Source organism: Budorcas taxicolor, chromosome 6 (genome assembly GCF_023091745.1).
Source record: "Budorcas taxicolor isolate Tak-1 chromosome 6, Takin1.1, whole genome shotgun sequence".
Classification (NCBI taxonomy): domain Eukaryota; kingdom Metazoa; phylum Chordata; class Mammalia; order Artiodactyla; family Bovidae; genus Budorcas; species Budorcas taxicolor.
The window spans coordinates 68,129,340-68,151,530 of record NC_068915.1 but is presented as its reverse complement, the minus strand read 5'-3'; the positions used below and the strand labels follow the sequence as shown (position 1 = coordinate 68,151,530).

Genomic DNA, 22,191 nt, shown 5'->3' with positions numbered 1-22,191 from the left:
CTTTTTCTAAAACCAGCTTGAACATCTGGAAGTTCACGGTTCACATACTGCTGAAGCCTGGCTTGGAGAATTTTGAGCATTACTTTACTAGCGTGTGAGATGAGTGCAATTGTGTGGTAGTTTGAACATTCTTTAGCATTGCCTTTCTTTGGGATTGGAATGAAAACTGACCTTTTCCAGTCCTGTGGCCACTGCCGAGTTTTCCAAATTTGCTGGCATATTGAGTGCAGCACTTTCACAGCATCATCTTTTAGGATTTAAAATAGCTCAACTGGAATTCCATCACCTCCACTAGCTTTGTTCGTAGTGATGGTTCCTAAGGCCCACTTGACTTCACATTCCAGGATGTCTGGCTCTAGGTGAGTGTGAGTGATCACACCATCATGATTATCTGGGTCATGAAGATCTTTTTTGTACAGTTCTTCTGTGTATTCTTGCCACATCTTCTTAATGTCTTCTGCTTCTGTTAGGTCGATACCATTTCTGTCCTTTATTGAGCCCATCTTTGCATGAAATGCTCCCAATGGACAGAGGTTTGTGACATTGTACAGGAGACAGGAATCAAGACCATCCCCAAGAAAAAGCAAAAGAGCAAAATGGCTGTCTGAGAAGGCCTTATAAATAGCTGTGAAAAGAAAAGAAACGAAAAGCAAAGGAGAAAAGGAAAGATATACCCATTTGAATGCACAGTTCCAAAGAATAACAAGGAGAGATAAGAAAGCCTTCCTTAGCAATCAATGCAAAGAAATTGAGGGTTATGTTTTATCTGGTGGGAATTTTTAGGATTTCAAGCCTGGAAGACAGCATCTCAAGTAACCCTGAAAGAACTGTTCCAAGCAAGCAGGGGAAGGAGTCAGGTTATATAGAAGTGTGCAACAAACGTCAAAGATTATTGTGAATTAAGGAAAAGCAGGTGTCTCAAATTAAGGAATATAGCACTCATCTTTGTATGGGAAGATGCAAATGTCTGGGTACACTGAAATCATTCCTTTCATATGCATCTCAGCTATCTGAGGCCAGCGTCCTGCTTTTGGTTTTTCACATCCTTAGTTCCTCATTCACCATTCACTGTAGAGTATCAACAGTCAACAGCTGCTGGATTGCAAGCATTCTTCTCCCTTTTTGAGCACTCTTGGGGCTCAGAAATTCACATCTGGAGGCCCAAAATCACCAATGGCTGCGGCATCCTTGTTTACTGATATGGCAGGGAATACTCCATTTCACATCTTGAGAGTATTTCAAATCCAAAAAAGGAGGGAAAAGTGGATTATTCACTGATCATAGGAACATGTAACTGCTAGAACTCATTTTTAAACTCATCTCTATTGATCAATGACAGTTTTGTATCGGGACCCACATGTGGTACTTCGACTTAAAAGTTTTAACCGTATGTTTGGTCTTTGTCCCAGTTCCTGACACAGAGCTCCTAAAATCCTTGGGATTTCTCTAAGTGAATAGAAATTATGGTGCCTTTTGTTATGTCAATGAGATGCCTTTTAGTAACCCCCTAATGGGGCTGCTTGCCAGGGGAACCAGCCCTGTGATTAGAGGGTTGGAATTTCCAGTCTAAACCCCTCATCTCCAGAGAAGAGCTGGAGATTGCATTCAATCATCAATAGCCATTGATTTAACCAATCAGGGCTATTATGAAGCCTCTTTAAAAACTCAAGACTTCAGAGAGCTTTCATGAACACGTGAAGATTTGGGGAGAGTAGTACACTTAGGAAGCATGGCCCATGCCCCACGTACCTTGCCCTTTGTGTCTCTTCCATTAGGCTGTTTCTGAATTACATTCTTTTATAATAAACTGGTAACAGAAGGAAGGGGTTTCCCCGGTGATGCAGTGGTAAAGAATCCACCGGCCAATGCAGGAGACTCAGGTTCAATCCCTGGGTCAGAGGATCCCCTAGAGAAGAAAATGGCAACCCACTCCAGTATTTTTGCCTGGGAAAACCCATGGACAGAGGAGCCTGGGGGGGATACAGTCCATGGGGTCCCAAAAGAGTCTGACAAAACTTAGTGACTAAACAACAACATGGGAAGCGACCATTACTCTAAGTTCTATGACTCACTATAGCAAATTAATTGAACCTAATGAACAATTGTGGGAGACTTAGCAAATTATAGCTGGTTGGTTAGAAGCACAGGTGACAACCTGGACTTGGAATTGGCATCTGAAGCGAAGTAGGGGTGCAGTCTTGCAGGACTGAGCCCTTAACCTGTAGGATCTAACACTCTCTCTGGGTCAGTTCAGTTCAGTCGCTCAGTCGTGTCTGACTCTTCACGACTCCATGAATCGCAGCATGCCAGGCCTCCCTGTCCATCACCAACTCCCGGAGTTCACTCAGACTCACGTCCATTGAGTCAGTGATGCCATCCAGCCATCTCATCCTTTGTCGTCCCCTTCTCCTCCTGCCCCCAATCCCTCCCAGCATCAAAGTCTTTTCCAATGAGTCAACTCTTCACATGAGGTGGCCAAAGTACTGGAGTTTCAGCTTTAGATCATGTCAAAACTGAACTGCTTGGTACTCTTGGAAAACACCCACACACCAGACCATGTCTTTGGAAGCCAGCCCCAAACTTCTGAAATTGGCTAATTAGCAACAAATAGCCTTACTCCAGTGACCTCAATTCCTTGACTGATGCTCAACAAATCCCTAAAATGCTCACTTCTGAAAAAATGGCCAATCCTGAACTCGTTTCTCCCAAACTCTTTATAAAATTAGCAGGAGAGGGGCACCAGTAAGTTCATCAGAGAACCCAGCAGCGCACAGAGAGCTTACATGCCTTCATCCTCCTCCAGGCCAACTCTCTCCACACTGTGTGAGCACCCCAGCAAATTCTGGGTAGACACATCCACCTGAGTTTGACTTAGGACCAGTCACTCAAACGCTCTGAACTGCTGTTTCCTCTACGTATTTCCAGATCAGGATACAGCACATGGTCTGACTGGCCGCCTTCTCTTCCAAAAGGAGCTACATGATGTCATCAAGTCAACAACTGGCCTTCTCGACTACATCCCTTGAATCCTTACAGCCTGCTGATAACCAGATCTCAAAACAAAAATCCACACATAAACACTTAACAGTGGTGTGCTAAAGTAATGACAATCATCGAGATGGACTAGAAAGATTCTGCCTCCCCCACTGGTATCTTTGTGTACACTGCTGTACCTCCTTAGGGACAGTTCTTGGATGAGTCCCCATAATGCCCAACTCTCCAAAAGGGACACTCAGTTCCAACTGAGTCAGTATCTTTCTGGCCTACCATGTATAACTGATAAGGTGCCACTTACACCCAATCACCATAAGACCTTCCATCCAGAGGTGAGGTGAGGCGAAGTCGCTCAGTTGTGTCCGACTCTTTGCGATCCCGTGGACTGTAACCTACTAGGCTTCTCCGTCCATGGGATTCTCCAGGCAAGAATACTGGAGTGGACTGCCATTTCCGGTCCTCCCTAATTCTTCAGTCTGTTGATTTTCTATTTATTCCAGTCCCCTCTCTGCACGCTTAAAAATTTGATTCTTATGTTCTCAATTTCACATAGGAATTCTGCCTCAACATACAATTCAAGTTAATAAAGAATGATTAAACAGAATCTGAAAATCAACCTTGATGGGGGAGTAATAAGGTTTGCAAGGATTTATGAGCACTTTAAAACATGCAGAATAGGTTATTCAAAGGCATCTACTATTTTATGGAGTGATTCTGGGAATTTATGCGATGAAGTAATAGCTGCTCAGTCATGCCCAACTCTTTGAGACCCCACGAACTATAGCCCACCAGGCTCCTCTATCATGGAATTCTCCAGGCAAGAATACTGGAGTGGATTGTCATTCCCTTTTCCAGAGGATCTTCCTGACCCAGGGATCAAACCCGGGTCTCCTGCATTGCAGGCAGATTCTTTACCATTTTGAGCTACAGGGAAGTCCTCCATGATAGGATAACCCTTGTCCAAATCCTACTCTCGAGGTAGGATATGTAGGAGCCAACAAGTAATGAAGCCAAAATAAATAATGGGCCATCAAGAGGGAAAAAAACACAGTGGCTTTCAATATACTATTAGAAGTTAGACCAAAACTCTTTGGAGAGTTAGTTCACTGGTAACAAGTACAGCTACAGCTCTCTTTAATCATCATACACTTATCGTTAAGACTTATACAGAACACTAGTTTGAATTTCAGATATTCAGATTAGGCAATTCTGAAATGCCTCTGCTGGAAAGTGTCAGAGGGAAAAACCAAACCTCTTCAGCATGCTTTCTCAAGGCCAGAGTTCTTCATAATCCACTCTCCAGGGAGCAACTGCAAAAGAATTTCCTTCAGAGGACTGAATACATTTCTTTGGGAAAAGAGATTTACATTTTAAATGATGTTTAAAAAAAATTTCCATTTAATTACTACAGTCAATTTTTGTTTTTCAGTTTCCAATTATTATTCTCAGCACAGGCTACTTACCATAATTTCTCAGCAAGTACACTTCTATACATGGGATGATTTTATTTCTTGTTAAGGCAATTGAAAATAAATGTTAGGAACCAACTGGGGGTGGGGGGTTGGGGGCGGGGAACCCAAAGTATTGTCTGTTGAATGTGCCAGAAGTGGTGAACATGCCTTATTCTGGAATACCTCCTGCACCACAAGCTTAGCTTAGGTACACAGGGCCAGAAAGCTTGATGTATTGTTTGCTCACGTGATAGGTTTCTTTTTTCTTTCCTTTCTAGCTATAACAAAGTTCCAAGGGCAATTCTTTTCTAAAGAAATCACAAAAGCTTCTCTCTAAGCTTCTGCCTAAAAGTTATTCTTCCCACCAGAATTTGGGAAGAACATTCAAATGAGTCATTTCAGTATGACATAACCACGTCACAGCATCATGGGAACTAGGTCCTACCTTTCTATAGGTTCAAACAAATGAAGAAAGTTCAGAAGGAGATGTTTCGCACCTCACTTTTGTAGCCTTGGGGCTGACTGGACGACACATGAAATACTTTAAAACTACCTTGTGTGCTGTGCTTAGTTGCTCAGTCGTGTCTGACCCTTTGCGACCCCATGGGCTGCAGCCCGCCAGGCTCCTCTGGGGATTCTCCAGGCAATAATACTGAAGTGGGTTGCCATGCCCTTCTCCAGGGGATCTTCCCAACCCAGGGAGAGAACCCAGGTCTCCTGCACTGCAGGCGGATTCTTTACTGTCTGAGCCACCCAGGGAAGTTTAAAACTACCTTAAGGGGTTTTTAAAGAGAAAGCCACGAAAAGAGAAAAATAAACAGATCAGTTCTGAAACCAAACACAAATAACTTTTTTATTTATGGGGTATCGTTTTACATCAATTCCATTAAAACCTAAAACCAGTTTGCTGTACTCAAGTTAGGTGGCATAACAATATTTCAGTTAAGCTGGGAGTCACAGACTTGCACACGTTTATGAAGGTGATGCAAATACTGACGACACGAAGCATTCACAGTTACAGGTTAGCTGCAGTTCACTGACAGTAACCCCCGAGAGAAATGACTTCATGAAAAGAAGCAACCCACATTTTGGTCTCATTTACAGACACCCAACAATTTAGTTGGTCAATGGATTCTATACATTTATTATACAACATATGAAAGAATAAAAGATAAGGCTTACAGAGGTATTTTAGCAGTTGTAAGAGTAAAAACCAAGGGCACAAACTAACTTTTAAAGCTTTCTGTATAAACTTCAAAAGCACTGTTAAGATGGAGACTGAGAGGCAACAGAAGTCTGTTGTTAATCCAGATCCTAGAAGTCTGTCTAGTCAGCTTTATAAAAACTTAGTTCAGAGGTCATGCTTCAAATAAGCTGCACGTAACGTTATAGAGGGTGATTATGGCAAATAAAATAATGCAATTTCTGACCTACCGCAACAGTAAACATCTAAAAGTTGGATTCCATTATCACAGAGTATTGCAACGTGGAGGCCAAAACACGACAGAGAGAAAGGGTGGAGATGTAGGTGATAAAGAAAAACCAGAAAAAGGCACCCTCATTTACTTAGCATTTGCCCATAAATAAGTGCTTGGTGACTGCTCAACTTATGTAACTTAGGGAGATTTTTATGAAAAAATACCTTATTACTTCTGGCTCTTCTTCCCCTTAAAAATAACTGCATAAAATCACAGAAACCAAGGGCAAGCACGCTGCAGTCACATTTATTTTTCAAGGGAATTCAGAGATTATTTGGCCTTTTCTAAATAGGCAAGATCATCCTTTTGGAATACTTACTTCCATGTTACACACATCATGAAATAATTTTTGCTTGGCTTTTCCAAAACCCCTGTCATCAAAATGTTCATTGTGTGTTAAAATGTAACATTTTCCCTGTAGCCACCCTCTTATTTTGGGATTAACTGTGCTTACTGTTAAAAAATTTTCCAGTTTCTTACAGTACCTTTGAAAATAATTTCATTGATGATTTCTATTTGCTTTAAACAAAACTAGAGTTGATCGAATTTAAGAACTGCTGCCTTTAAAGTGTGATTTGTTAACTTCATGAGATCCTTCTGAAAACGAATCAAGTTCTTTACAGGCTGGAACCTGCCTATAGCCAATCGCCAACGGAGTTAACAGGCACCCGTCAGAATGGAAGCCCTTTCAACACGCTGGTCTCAGGAGCTGTGCTTGCTGTCAACGTCTTCTGTTCTTTTCAGGGATGAATTTGTGCAAACTGGTGTGAATGTGTAATGTAGAACGGGAGTCTACAGCTTCTAAACAAGGAATGATTAAGTATGCTTAATCACTACAGAGTTTTTCAAACTTCTGGTTTATCTCACAGCAAACCAAACCTTTCTATTTGGTAGAAAAAGGAAGTGAATTTCATTCTACCAGATCATGATTTTGTATATGCACACACACTGTATATACATACAAAATTCCTGTCTTTGGTGGTTCAGTTAGGGAAAAACAAAATATGAAAATCTGAACACTGTTTGCAAAGAAACTATGAAATTGTGGTCAAACAGTAGCATTGTCTGTGTGCTTTACTCATATAATGCCATTTAAAGGTTCACATTTGACCCAAAAAGTTTTGGGGCCAGGTTTTGAAATAATCTGAACCTCTTCCAACTGTCACATGTTCAGTCATGGATTCTGCTCACAACTATGCATTTACTTGCTCAAATGCACCAGTAGCTTTTACTTGGTTCTAAGTCATTAGACTGTCTAATGATGGTCTAAGTCATTAGACTACTGTGTTCTCACAAAACTTTAGGGACTAAATTAAGTCATTCAATAGCACCAGAGAGTTGAGGGAGAAGCATGTTTTTTATACATTTCCTTGAAAAGGGCTAAGACAAGAAAAGAAAAAAACAAAAACATAAAATACAAACCTAAAAATACCGTCCCGTTTACTCCTGTTTCCTTACCCACATAAATAATGGCTATCACCTCTGTACATATTACTCAGGTAATGACGAGCGGCCCCTCCAGGAAAGGTCCTACCGTGTAATAAGAGTTTTTAGCTCAATGCTGGTGGTGTCGTGTCCACTGCCTGCAATGGACATTCTGCCAGGAAAAGCCTAGCATGAAAGAAACAAAAAAAGGAAAACAAAACAAAACACCTCTCACTTATAGTATAGTTCTTCCCCCCACCCGCCCCCGCAAAACTAGAAAATCAGACACCATGAAAGCTTAACTAAAAATTCAAGCCACAACTAAAAGTGCTCTGCAGTTATAAATTGCCAGCAAACCATTAGGTTTTCATGGAGGCGGCAAAATAAATTTTACTTAGAATGGCATAGAAAGCATCAGCAGACCAAACACTGACTAGAAGAATGCAAAAGGGGGGGGGGGGGGCGGGGAAAGCACTAAAAAAGTGTACAAGGGTTTAAAACCAATGGGAAAAAAGGTGCAATTGTAATTTGTTCATCTGTACCTATATTCAAACTATGACAGCTTTAACATTAGAAAATCAAAACCTATATACTGCATGGTGGAAATGATTTGTGGCATGGTATGGGTCTATATGTTCAATTATTCTAACTTTCATCATTTCAAAATGCTAATATTTAAGTAAACCAAATTAGATTTGGCATAGCGCCTCTGAAAAGTTACGACTCCCACCTCCTTCCAAAGTTGGCCTCTTAAATAATAAGGTTAATTCTGGCAACATTTGCATATGGTAATAGCTATTCTGTCTTGTGTTCTGAAATGCTACATTGTGAGACCAAAGAAAAGTGTAATTGGGTCATTTGAAAAAAGGGACTAGAAATATGCCACAAAAATTATTTTACAATACATTTTTGCAGAAATAATCTCTAGGTGAAGCTTTGTCTTTTTATACACATATACAAAATTTAAACAGCAATATACACATAATCACAGTGAGGACGTTGGCAAATTCACCAATCTGTAGTGTAAATACAAACTGCAAAGCAGCCTTCCAAGAGAACAGTGCTACACAGCAAGCAGAGCTGGCCCATTCAATAGCAAACACCAACACGTCCCTGCCAAAGGGAGACAGTGCAAGAAAAGCAGCATGCGCTTGGGTACAAACAGCAATTTATGGCTAATGGTTGACATAACTGTGGTAACAGTGACTCTCTCGCTGCTATGCATAAAGTCCTAGGACATCTGTTTGTCTTTATACCACTCCACAAACTCGTCCAACAAAACTGGCCCTGAAGAGAGAGAGAAGAGAGGGAGGGAACAACACAGCTATGAGACTTCTCAGAGGCTGAGGAGCAAATGCGCGCGCGACGGGGAAAACGACACCCGCCCAGTACTTACACGCTCCATCTTCATCATAGTTGCTGAGGTCAAGGTTAATTGTTCTGCTAAACTCTAGCACATTGCACCACTGGTCTTTATTAATAACTTTATATTTTGATTGCTGGTGGAGGAAAAATAATATGGATTACTAACACAACAAATCAGACAGTTTCAACTGCTGTGACAATCAACTTGATCACAGCTCACGAAGGTCCATTTGAGGGGTGTTAGGCACCATGCTAGGAGAAGGGTGAGAGATGGCGAGAAGGGAACTTTGGATGACAATTTTAATTACAAAAATATTATGGGGGCTCAACATAAAACAACAAGTGCATCAAAGAAACACGTCTTTACATCCCTAGAAGTGAAACTGCTAGATGGCAAAAGCCCTTTTATGTAAAAGAGGGATAATATCCATTTCACAGAGATGTGGTAAGGCTTAAGGCAGACAATTTCTATAATTTATGAAAAGCACTTTATTGAGTGTGTGGCACACAGTAAGTGCTAAATAAAGAGTTGCTCCCATTAACAGGCCCTGACATGAACATCATGCTTCCTGTCAAGCTGTCAGCTAACGGCACATGCCACTGTGGGTTTACTCAACGAGACCTTGCTAAGAGCTGCAAGCAGTCTCAGGACTAGGTGGTCCAGCCACTGAAGAGTTATTGTTCTAATAATTAAAAACTTGAGTCTGATCATAAAAGGACTAAGAACAGCCATGAAATAGTTTTTCTCTTCCTCCCAGACAGGAAAAAGGACACATGCATATTTCAAAATACAGTATTCCTGTATAAAAATCTAAAAATAAAACCCAGTCTGATAATTCTTAAATCTTTGCCACTAAAACCGGGAACACTGGAAAACAAGTACATAAAAAACAAAGAGAGTTGAGCCAATGGTTTGGAGGATGCAAACACAAGAAAAGCTCAAATGAAAGGATTACTGGGTCCTTTTAAAAGAAAAATGCTAACTGGTGTGAGAGAGAGAACAAAGCACAGACTATAAGTGTAACTTTCTAAGCAACTAAAAGCAAAACCCAGTCACTGAAACAGTTGATGGTGCTCCTGGAACTGTGTGAAGTCAAATCTGCTGTAGTCTTTTAGCTATAGAAGGACCTTCACACCCAGCCTTAAATTCTTCCCAGCCTCCTGAGATCAGAGCCCATTGCTACTCACTTTCCAAATAAAGCTAACATTTTTGAGGATTGTCAGAGAAACTGGAAGAGATCACTGGTATACATGGGCTGTCATGTAAACAAGTGCTTCTTATATTAAAAACTTGTTTTCATACCTTTCTTCAGGAAGCCCAGTTAATAATGTTAAAAGCAAATTTCAATAACAGTTCTCCAAGGAGCCTGTCAGTTAGAAGTTTTTCTGGACCATTACACCAACAAGTTGTAAGGAAAATTATTTCAAGAGTGAAGCTGGAGTCAGGGTAAAGTCCAGGAATTTCTCCAAGATCCAACACCCTCTTTCTTTCAAGCAAAAAGCAATTTTTAAAGGGGTTTGGGGACTGGAGGGCAAGAAGGAGGCTATATATGACAACCCAAGTAACTCAGACTTTCAGCTCAAGTTCTTCCAGGTCTTAACAGTATTATTACATTGGCATCAGAGCCAGTTCCTAATAACCAGCAGCTCAGAATTTCTCTCATTAATACTTAGAGCAAACAAACGATAACAATGGAGGGAAGTGCTGGGTTCTTTCAAACACAAACGTGAAGAAAATTTAAACTGCAGGAGATACCAAATGAAGGAATTGGCCACTGAGACTGAAGCTGCTTGGAGATGAGAGTGGGTAAGGACTTGTTACAGACTGAACTTAGTGAGAGAGTGGACGGCTGTTCTCTAACCTTCACTTCATCAAAGTGGAGCTTTAAAGCCACAAAATAAGGTAAAGCTTGTCCCACTCTCGTTATAAAAAGCAGGAAATCTAAACACAAACAAAAGGGGGAAGAGAGAGGAAAGGCCAGAGCTGTGTTGTCTGGAGCATTTGCAGGGGGGCCGGGGGCGTGTGCAGTGCGCACATGGGGACGCTCGGGACTCGGGAATGTGCTCAGTGGCAGCAAGTATGTCGCCACAGTTCCTACAGGCAGAGAAGTATGACAAACAGAAAAGTACAAAAAAGGATCAAGTAAAGCACACTTGGTAGTTCTAAGCAAGCAAACATACATTCCATAAAATAACAATTCAGTACCTCTAAGAACTGGTGAAAAACTGGAAAAAGGGGCCAGATTTTTCCTAGTAACAGTCCCAACATGCACTTGGCAGTGTTTATGTCTAGGCTTCGCTGGTCCTTTTCCTGTTTAACAAACAAAAACAAGGATGAGCCAAGTGCCCCCAAATAATCTGTTTCAACAATCCAAATTCCTATTTCACTTCAGTGAGGAATCAGTAAACAGCTCCTGTATCATACACCATAAAAACCCTGAATCAAGACTAGGGTAGGGGGGAGGGGAGGCGGTCAGACATAATGGAAGGATTAAACAGTTTTGTACTATAGAGTTTTACTGTGAGAAAGACTCATATCAATTGAATGATTACCCTAATCTATGATTATTTCATGGGATATGATTGTTACCTGTGGTTATTTCTTGGGATAAATAAAAATCCATAACTCAGTCACTAGCTGTTTGACATTTATGATTATTATCGACATCATAATTACTGATCCCCAAAACCTTTAACTTAACTAAATAGTTTAAAGGTTTCAAATTTCATGCTTAGGAATCAGGTTTCCTTGAAAAAAAATCTTTCTTCCACCAATTTTATTTCACTGGTAAATGTTTTTTTTTGTACCTAAAAATGATGGAGTTCAGTGGAGCTCATAATGAACACTGGGGCACTGGAGAATCTTCCATCCCCCACCCTGGGGGAAAGCAGTATATCCACCTGTCTACCAGCCACAGTGCTTCTTACCTTAGATCTGCTGCATGCGACATCTCCTAACAGAACACCCCTAACTAACAGCCAAGTGAAAGACGACATTGCATGAGGAATCCAGAAAAGACATTTACATAAACCTGAATGTGGGCAGATTAAGCTCCTTCTACGGATATTTACAATTAAGAATGCTAATTTCTCACTGATCTTTCTTACAAGATTCCATTTGGGAACTAAAAAGTGGGCAGTTTCTATGTAAAAGGACAGAGGACCTGGGACCCTGAGTGGTAACCTTAGACATCAAATGCTAGCTAGCCTCGTCAATCCATTTGGGAACTAAAAAGTGGGCAGTTTCTATGTAAAAGGACAGAGGACCTGGGACCCTGAGTGGTAACCTTAGACACAAATGCTAGCTAGCCTCATCATGGTATCTTAGTTTCAAAGAAAGTTTGCAAAAGTATCTTTCTACAAAGGGAGAAAGTGCCTGGCTGTTTCATGTGGAGTGGAATCTCAATGTTCACCAGATTAAGGGAGGACGCATGACCCCGTGCCAGCCACATATGCAGCCACACATACCTCCTGATAAAACTGTTACCTCAAGGATTCTAACAGTGAAGTGCTCTTGAGTACAAGGAGAATGTCTGGCCCTGACACTGATTTTAAAGTAAAGGACTTAAAACAATACAGCAAACGTAAGCGCCTCACTCAATAGCCAAGAATGGAGACGTGCGACGGGTCTGCCTTTCGGCCCCAGTTGTGCGGCACGACGGCCATGCAACCACAGGCCGGGTCAGATGGCTCTCAGTCACCCGGCCCTGTCCTGGCCACACAGCTGAAGTCTGAGGCGGGCTCCACAGTTCAGGGCAAGGAGGGGCCTGCCCTCCACAGCCTGTCCTGCCCTCCCCTGGCCACGTGCATGGCCCTGCTCAGGGGTGCAGGGCTCACTCCAAGGAGAGGACGACAGTGGGACGGGCGCCCTGTGGGGGCCCCGCTTCTGCCCCCGAGCCTCATGGGGTGTTGCACTGCATGGCTCGTGCTTCCGCAATGCACTGTGCAAGGAAACAGCAGACTTCCTCTTGTCCTGTCACGTGGGTGCAGCAGCAGCAGCATTCCCTGCTATGGAGCACCCTCCACAGTCCCATGGAAGAAACCCAGGGACCTGCTGGAAACGCACGCGGCACCACGGGACCGGGCACCAGTTGAACAACAGCTCAGGCAACGCTGGGCTGAGGGCATGGACGCTCTGGAAATGCTCTCCCTCTGAGGAGCCTGTAGTCACTCACTAGACCTAAAGTCGCCAGTCTTGCCCTGATACACACTGTGCCTTCTTCCAACACCATCCACGTCCCCGTCACAATGGACATACACTAAGGTGACAGAAAAGAAGATACAGAGGACCTGGACAGACTCTTGGAAACAGTGCAACCATCTGACAAACTGGTGATCATGAAGGATTTCAATGCATGTGTTTGGCAGCGATGCCAAAACATGGAGGGAAGGCATCAGACTCACAGGGCCGGAAAGCTGAACAGCACTCACTCACTCCTGCTCTGCCAGGGTGCCAGCCAGCAGCTCGCAATCACTAACACCATCTTCTGCCTAGCAAACAAGAGAGAGATATTATGGAGGCACTCGCAATCTGAACAGTGGCATCTCGCTGATCACCAATGTTGCCTGTGGGGGGATGTGAGGCTGCGTGCAAATGACTGACTGCAAACACTGCAGATTCCTGGGGACAGCACAACTGAGAGATCCCAGAGCAAACATCCATGAAACAGCAAAATGGAGACACGCCCGGGGGTTCTCTGACAGTGAGCCTAATGGCATTCTCAAAGGTGTTCCCAACTAAGTGAACTGAATCTCCCAGGATGCTATGAAGCAGCCATCAACACTGAGTGTTTTTTTTTTTTTTAAGTCACCTTAACAAATCCAAGGAATACAGCTAAAAACATCTAGAAGCCCTTCGAAGGAAATTCAAATAGTACGCTGTCAACACTGACCCTGTGACTCTGCTTGTGGAGCATCAGGGTGCAATAGGCAGACTTCGGCATCTCAAGGTCAGAATCTAAGCAGCAAGTACCTTGAGACAGACTGTCTAGTGTCAACCAGAACCCCCAAAGGCCCATCAAGGCTAAGGGGAAAGCAGCAGAACCGCTCTCCCTGCCACCTCTTGACCCACAATGTGCAGGTATGGATTTCATGAAGTTTCATTTTTCTAAGACAACAGAACAAACAACTTTCATTGTATCTATCAAATACTAATAGGAACCAAGCAGGTTCCACACACACACACCAAAGATCTATTAACCCCCTACAATACACCACTAGACTCTGCTTTGTGGTCTTCCTTAAACACACATTTTTAAAAGCAGTTACAGATGTTATTTGCAGCTGTAAAACCAAAGGATCCTACTCAGAAATTCTAAAAAGCTATGTTTCGTATATGGAACGAGAATGCACTCCTCAAGCTAAAGACTACTAACCACTAATGTAGTGAATAATGGAGTTTTATCAAGTTCTGATTTGACGTTCAACTTTGAAAAAAAAAAGTGTTTTTTTTTATGTAAGACTGTTCAAATAGAGGTCTTCCTATAAGATGTGAAAGTTAAGCTTTTTTTTTCTTAAATGGCACAAGTGACACAAACTAAAATAAAATAATTAGTCAATTGTAAATATGTAAATATAAATATTACAAAAATGATTCTCCAAAAATCTAGGTATTCAGATACGCTATGTCACAGATCTCTATCAGATGACCAATTTCCAATTTTCCCAAAGTTTTAATAGCTTAAAAACTCGCATTTGAAAAAGGGGAATACGTAATTACTAAAATTATAAAGAAAAATATCTTTAACGTTAAAAAAGACATCCATAAGATTTCGAGAGAGGCTAGAATATATAAGAAACAATATATAAGTGCCCATGATCACAAACATATTAAATGGTGACAACCAAGAAATTGGTGACAATTTACGTGAAATCAAAAGACTGTCACTGAAGATCTGTAATACAATTCACAGAATTTTTATTTGAAACCATGGGGATTACAAAACATAAAGAGACAAAGCAGTCTTCCTTATCACAATTCAACAAACATAAGGCAAAAACAGAGTGCTAAAGAACTTGAATCAATGTGGTTGTCTACAAAGCTGAAAACACAGCAAATCAGTTTTCTGAATGGGAGTTGTTTTTTTTTTTAATTACACATTAGAAACAAGCAAAAGGTCTTAAAACTCATGAGTGCCCTTTCACTGGAAAGAGTAAAACTAAAACAAGATGCTTAGAGAATTCACCCGGGATAGTTCTCAAAAAACAACGTTTGCAAGGCAATTACTCAATTAAGCTCAACTACTGACACTTTCTTTAAAACGTAAAGAGAAACAAAAAAGATCTTTCAACTGGCACAGCTTTTCCAGTCATTTTATTTGGTATAGCTTCTATTACTGTACTCTTGGAAGACAAGATATTATTTGAAACCTGAGGTTTGTGCGTGTTAGTCGCTTCGGTTCAGTTCAGTTCAGTTCAGTCGCTCAGTCGTATCCGACTCTTTGCAACCCCATGAATTGCAGCACGCCAGGCCTCCCTGTCCATCACCAACTCCCGGAGTTCACTCAAACTCATACCCATCGAGTCAGTGATGCCATCCAGCCATCTCATCCTCTGTCGTCCCCTTCTCTTCTTGCCCCCAATCCCTCCCAGCATCAGAGTCTTTTCCAATGAGTCAACTCTTCGCATGAGGTGGCCAAAGTACTGGAGTTTCAGCTTTAGCATCATTCCTTCCAAAGAACACTCAGGACTGATCTCCTTTAGAATGGACTGGTTGGATCTCCTTGCAGTCCAAGGGATTCTCAAGAGTCTTCTCCAACACCATACTTCAAAAGCATCAATTCTTCAGCACTCAGCTTTCTTTAGAGTCCAACTCTTGCATCCATACATGACCACTGGAAAAACCATAGCCTTGACTAGATGGACCTTTGTTGGCAAAGTAATGTCTTTCCTTTTTAATATGCTATCTAGGTTGGTCATAACTTTACTTCCAAGGAGTAAGCATCTTTTAATTTCATGGCTGCAATCAACATCTCCAGTGATTTTGGAGCCCCCCAAAATAAAGTCTGACACTATTTCCACTGTTTCCCCATCTATTTGCCATGAAGTGATGAGACCAGATGCCATGATCTTAGTTTCCTGAATGTTGAGCTTTAAGCCAACTTTTTCACTCTCCTCTTTCACTTTCATCAAGAGGCTCTTTAGTGTTTCTTCACTTTCTGCCATAAGGGTGGTGTCATCTGCATATCTGAGGTTATTGAGATTTCTCCCGGCAATCTTGATTCCAGCTTGTGCTTCTTCCAGCCCAGTGTTTCTCATGATGTACTCTGCATATAAGTTAAATAAGCAGGGTGACAACATACAGCCTTGACGTACTCCTTTTCCTATTTGGAACCAGTCTATTGTTCCATGTCCAGTTCTAACTGTTGCTTTCTGACCTGCATATAGGTTTCTCAAAAGGCAGGTCAGGTGGTCTGGTATTCCCATCTCTTTCAGAATTTTCCACAGTTTATTGTGATCCACATAGTCAAAGGCTCTGGCATAGTCAATAAAGCAGAAATAGATGTTTTTCTGGAACTTTCTTGCTTCTTCCATGATCCATTGGATGTTGGCAATTTCATCTCTGGTTCCTCTGCCTTTTCTAAAACCAGCTTGAACATCTGGAAGTTCACATATTGCTGAAGCCTGGCTTGGAGAATTTTGAGCATTACTTTACTAGCGTGTGAAATGAGTGCAATTGTGCAGTAGTTTGAGCATTCTTTGGCATTGCCTTTCCTTGGGATTGGAATGAAAACTGACCTTTTCCAGTCCTGTGGCCACTGCTGAGTTTTCCAAATTTGCTGGCATATTGAGTGCAGCACTTTCATAGCATCATCTTTCAGCATTTCAAATAGCTCAACTGGAATTCCATCACCTCCACTAGCTTTGTTCGTAGTGATGCTTCCTAAAGGCCACTTGACTTCACATTCCAGGATGTCTGGCTCTAGGTGAGTGATCACACCATCGTGATTATCTTGGTCGTGAAGGTCTTTTTTGTACAGTTCTTCTGTGTATTCTTACCACCTCTTCTTAATATCTTCTGCTTTTTGTTAGTCGCTTAGTCGTGTCCAACTCTGTGACCCCACAGACTGTAGTCTGCCAGGGTCCTCTGTCCATGGAATTCTCCAGGCAAGAATACCGGAGTGGGTCGCCATTTTCTTCTCCAGGGGATCTTCCCGACCCAGGGATTGAACCCATGTCTCCTGTGTTGCAGGCAGATTCTTTACTGTCTGAGCCACTAGGGGGTTACAAGCACCTAAGTAATGTCAATGAAGAAAAATTCAACCACTATTTCTAATTTTATGGCTAACTTTTATTGAGAACTGAACCAGCAACTGTTTTAAGTGCCTTATACTCAATATTAAAATAATGAGAGGCTATTATTATATTCCTATTACGAGAGGCATTATTATAATCCCCAATTTATCAATAAGGAAACTGAGGCACAAGAGTTAAATGACTGTCGATAAGAGCTGGGTCTTGAACCAAGAGTCTGATTCCAAACCTGAGCATTTCATCTTGTACCCATTTGCCTCCTTCTCAGCTCTTCAGAGTTCAATTTACTTTGCAAACAACTGCTGAGTAAATTCAGGCAATAACCAAAGGGTAACCTTAAAGGTAAAGCCAACAAGATGCTCACAGTAACGAACCTGGGATTAAATGACCATATTTTCTTCTACTTCTGTCCTCACCCATGTCTGCCTTCTGTTTTCCTCATAATTTACAATAAAAGTATAAGAAGTCGCGAGGAGTGTGTGTCCGTGTATGTCTGGTGTGTTGCAGGTTGTGTGGAGAGGGAAATTAGACAAACACATTGGTTAAGAAATAAGAACTGACTCAAGTTAGAAGAGGAAATGAATCAAATGGTCACAGCAGATCTCAGGTTAAAGTTAGACAGAGTTCTCTGGTAACAGGGTGTTGAACATAAGACCCAACAAAATCTTCCTCAGCAAATTCTATGAGTAACATCCACAACCATTTCACTAAATGGAAGTGACTTAGACATTAGCTCTAACATGTGACCTCTTAGCACGTTCCTGAAACACCTCAAAAACTAAATAAAACCACAGGCAGTTGGAAAAGTTGGGTGCATCACGGGACAGGCTGTGAGGACTAATTTCTAACAACAGATTAACCATCGCAAGATCACCTCTCAAGAAGGCGGGATTCCCACTAGTACCTTCTGCCTCCACAAAACCCTGTGATACAACTTCTTAAACCTTCACTGCAAGGGCTGAAAAGCCAGGACTCACCCCTAAAGAAATCTCCCATCCTTCTCTTGCTCACTGCCCTTCTTCTCTTTCACCCCGCCAAAACCCCCCTTCTACCCATCCAGAAGCCTCTCTGCCTCAGTCACTCAGAAGGGCTCCACTCAGCTCCCATCTCTCCACCAAGCCTAGAAACTTCGCTCAGTCCTCCCTGTCATTCTCGCCTTCCTGCACCTAGGCTGTGGGATGCGCTGCTGGAAGACCTCCTTCAGTGGGTCATCAATTCATGGTGTCAACTCTCAGCCAGGCTAAGATGCTGTTCTTCTCAGCGCCTCACTCAACCCAACATTCACCCTTCTCAGAACCCCAAGAGGCAACTCCCTCTATGGCTTTCAGCACAGTACCTTGTCTTTGCCCCAGAGGATACAGAAAAAGCAAATTTAACTGATATATAAGAACTAGCATCAGAGCAACCAAAAATATCACTCTCTTTAGTCTTTTATCTCATTTCTTTGTCCCATCTTATTCTCACTAGGTCCTTTTAAAGGAATCAAGACAAAAATGACTGTTTTACTTATAGGAATCCATACAACATGTGTTTATATAATAAAATTTATATTAGGGGAAAAAACACTAAGCATAAAAATATTCAAGGCAAAATTCCACTTGCAGAAGAAATGGCCATTTCAGCCCAAGTCTCTATCCCCCCACCTTCCTGGAACAAGACACCACAGGACGGGGTGGCAGTTTGAGTCAGGAAGGTGGTGTGGCTTGGGGACAGAGCTCAGGCCCTCATGCTGTCCCCTCCTCTCTGGCCCTCAGTCTCACCATCTGCACAGTGACAAGACTGAACCCAGGTCCTCCATAGTTTCTTTCAACTCTAAAGTGTTGTGATTCTCTGACATCTGTAAGACTATATGTAAGCTCAAGTCAAAGTAAACTTCGGAGAAAAATAATATAACTTTACAATCAAGTGCTATTTTTAATTGGCTACAAGGTTCTAAGGTGAGGGGGAAAACAAGCATATCCTTAGGACTATAATTTTGGTGGAGAGATGTTAAAAATGGGCATTTTATCTTTTCCTGGTATTGTACTATAGTTTCTTCCCAGGTATATTAAAGGATGAAGTCAAAGTGTAAGTTGCTCAGTTGTGTCTGACTCTTTGTGACCCCATGGATTGTAGCCCACCAGGCTCCTTTGTCCATGGGGATTCTCCAAGCAAGAATACTGGAGTGGGTTGCCATAGCCTCCCCACCAGGGGATCTTCCCAACCCAAGGATTGTACCAGGGTCTCCTGCATTGCAGGCAGAGCCACTAGGAAAGCCCCAAGAATACTGGAGTGGGTTAAAGGGTAATTCAGAAAATTTAACAAATGCTATTGTATGGCCTTTGAGAAAAAGAAATGAGCCCCCCAGTGACACCAGCATACTGTGTGGAGGTGGTTTCCAGGCTACAGCAAGAGAAGGGGGAACCCAAACCCAGCCCGGTGGGACCCCAACTCACTAAGCTGGAAAAGACAGTTTGTGGATTTCGAGGAGGCATATAATTTGTGGGACAAAATACCAGCGAGGTAGAACTGCACAGAGAGACCTGGGGACCCACACTGTCCCCAAGTTGCTGGCTGAGGACTTGTCTATGCACATGTGAGAGGAAACCGCCTGAGTCTAGGGAAAGAAACATTGCAGAAGAACTTGCAGAAATTCCCAGAGCTCACACATGGCTGGGAACAGCCTGAATTCCCACCAGGCACAGTCGAAAATTCTCAAAATACACAGGGCCTTGGGTGGAATCCTCAGGAGGGTGTTGTCTTCCTGGTAGGGCTACGTCATCCCTAGACTGAGGCTGCTCTGGACTAGTCCTTTCAGAGGAACAACATGATTCCAAGTAACTTAAATACACACCAGGAAAAAAATTTTAATCCAACATTAGTTAAAGGAATACAACAAACTCAAGCAAACAACAACAAAAAACAGTCAGCATCCAATTAAAAAACAGAAAAAAAAAACCTATCAGGAATGCAAAGAAGCAGTAAAATATGACCCATAACTAAGATAAAAATTTTAACCAGAGAAAGAGATAAAGGCATGATGGATATGACAGAACCACAACACAATGCTGTTAAAACACCTGTCATAAACACATCTGAGAAGTTTAAGATGGTATAAGAAAATATTATCATGATGAGAGAAATGGATATAAAAAGTCACAAACAGAATTTCTAGAGATGAAAAATATAGCATCTGAAATGAAAATATACCAGCTGGGGTGAGCAGAAGAAAAGATTAGTATTAGAAGATACAGTAATAAATATTACCCAAAGGGAAACAAAAAGAGAAAACAAAAACAAAAAAAGCCATAACACAGCATCAGCAGCTTGTGTGACAGGATCCAGCATCTAACACAAGTATAACTGTAGTCCCCCAAGGAAGAGAGAAGGAGAACAGGAGAGCTATTTGAAGAAATAACAGCTGAGAAATTTCCCAATTTAATACAAACTGTTTAAGTTCAAAGGCCTAAAAACTCAACAAATCCTAATCAGAGTAAACATAAGGAAATTATGTTGAGGCACACCATAGTCAACTTGCTGAAAATCAGTGAAAAGAGAATAAAAGCAACCAGAGAGAACAAAAGAAGACACTACGTTCAAAGGAATTATGAATGACATCAGACTTATCATCAGAAACTGCACAAGACAGAAGACAATGAGAGCCAGCGTTAAAGCACTAAAAGAAAAAAACGGTCAATCTAGAAATCTTTTATCTAGATAAGTACCTTCTAAATTGAAGGCAAAATAAAAGCTCAGAAACTCATCACCAGAAAATCTGTACTATGAGCAATGCTGAAGGAAATTCTTTAGGCAGAAGATAAATGATACCAGATAGGAATCTGGATCCACACAAAGGGAAGGAAGCACAGACAAGTGGTATATATCTGGGTAAATATAAAAGACATTTTTCCCTGGTGGTCCAGTGGCTAAGACTCTGTGCTCCTCAATGTAGGGGCCCGGGTCCAACCCCTGGTCAGGGAACTAGATCCCATATGCTACAGCTAAAAGCCCATATGCCGCAACTAAAGATCCTGCATGCTGCAACTAACACCCAGTGCAGTCAAATAAATAAATTTTTTTAAAGTTGCTTTAAAAAAAATTTTTTTTTTGCTTATTTAAAGCAAAAACTATATCAATATATGCTATGAACTGAATGTTTGTGTTCCCCCCTTCCAGGTGATGGTAATAAGAGGTAGGGCCCGCATGACTGGAGGAACTCCCCTAAAACAAAGACTGCAGGGAGCTCCCTCCTCCCTTCCACCATGTGAGGTTACAGCAGAGACACACCTACCCTGCTAGCACTATGAGCTTGGACTTTGCAGCCTCCTAAACTGTGAGAAATAAATTTCTGTTATTTATAAGCTTCTGAGTCTCTGGGACTTTGCTAAGCAGCCTGAAGAGACTAAAGCAATATATCGTGAGATGTGCACACATGTGTAAGCAAAATGTGTGACACAGCAGCCACAAGTACGGAAGGGCAAAATGAAAGTGTCCTGTTACAAAGGCTCTTACATTATACGCGAAGTGGTATAATTAGTGGAAGATAGACTGAGAATTTAAAGATGTGTGCTGTAAAGCCTGATTAATCACAAAAAATAACACAGAGATACAGATAATAAGACAATGGTGGAATGGAATGATAAAAATGGAGTCTAAAAAAATCCAAAAGGAGTCATGAAAAGGGGAAAAAAGAAATAAACATAGATGGAACAAAAAGGGAAACGAACAGCAATACAGGAGGTGTCAACTTAACCATATCAATAAACACATTAAATGCAAATGGTTTAAGCATCTCAGGACATATACTGGCAGCCCCAACTATGCCTATGCTACCTAAAAGAAACCCACTTTAAATATAAAGACACAAATAGGTTTATAGAGGATGAAAAAAGACATATCACATAGACTTTACTTAAAAGCAGAAACGGCTATATTTCTATCAGACAAAGTAGACTTCAGAACAAAGAATATTATCAGAGATAAAGAGAAACATTTCATAATGCTAAAAGGTCAATTCTTCAAGAGGACAGAACAATACTACATGTATCTAAATCTAGTCTGAAGCCTTGAAATACGGTGAAACAAGAAAAGACACAAACAACAGAAGTAATTACAGTCAGAGTCCAATATTCGTCTCTCAGCAAATAATAGAACAGTAGGCAGAAATCAATTAGGATACAGAAGACCTGACCAATCCTACCAACCAACTTGACCTAATTGACATTTATACAACATTCTACTGAACA

General features: G+C 41.5%; 1 protein-coding gene across 1 annotated transcript in view; it reads right to left on the bottom strand.

Moving 5' to 3' along the window:
• Positions 1-8,498: 8,498 nt before the first annotated feature.
• Positions 8,499-22,191, bottom strand: part of DCUN1D4 (defective in cullin neddylation 1 domain containing 4) — a 70,910-nt gene continuing 57,217 nt past the window's right edge. The window contains 3 exon segments of the mRNA XM_052642152.1: positions 8,499-8,635; positions 8,745-8,847; positions 10,920-11,024. Of these exon segments, the coding sequence (XP_052498112.1) occupies positions 8,580-8,635; positions 8,745-8,847; positions 10,920-11,024 (264 nt within the window). The 3' untranslated portion in view covers positions 8,499-8,579.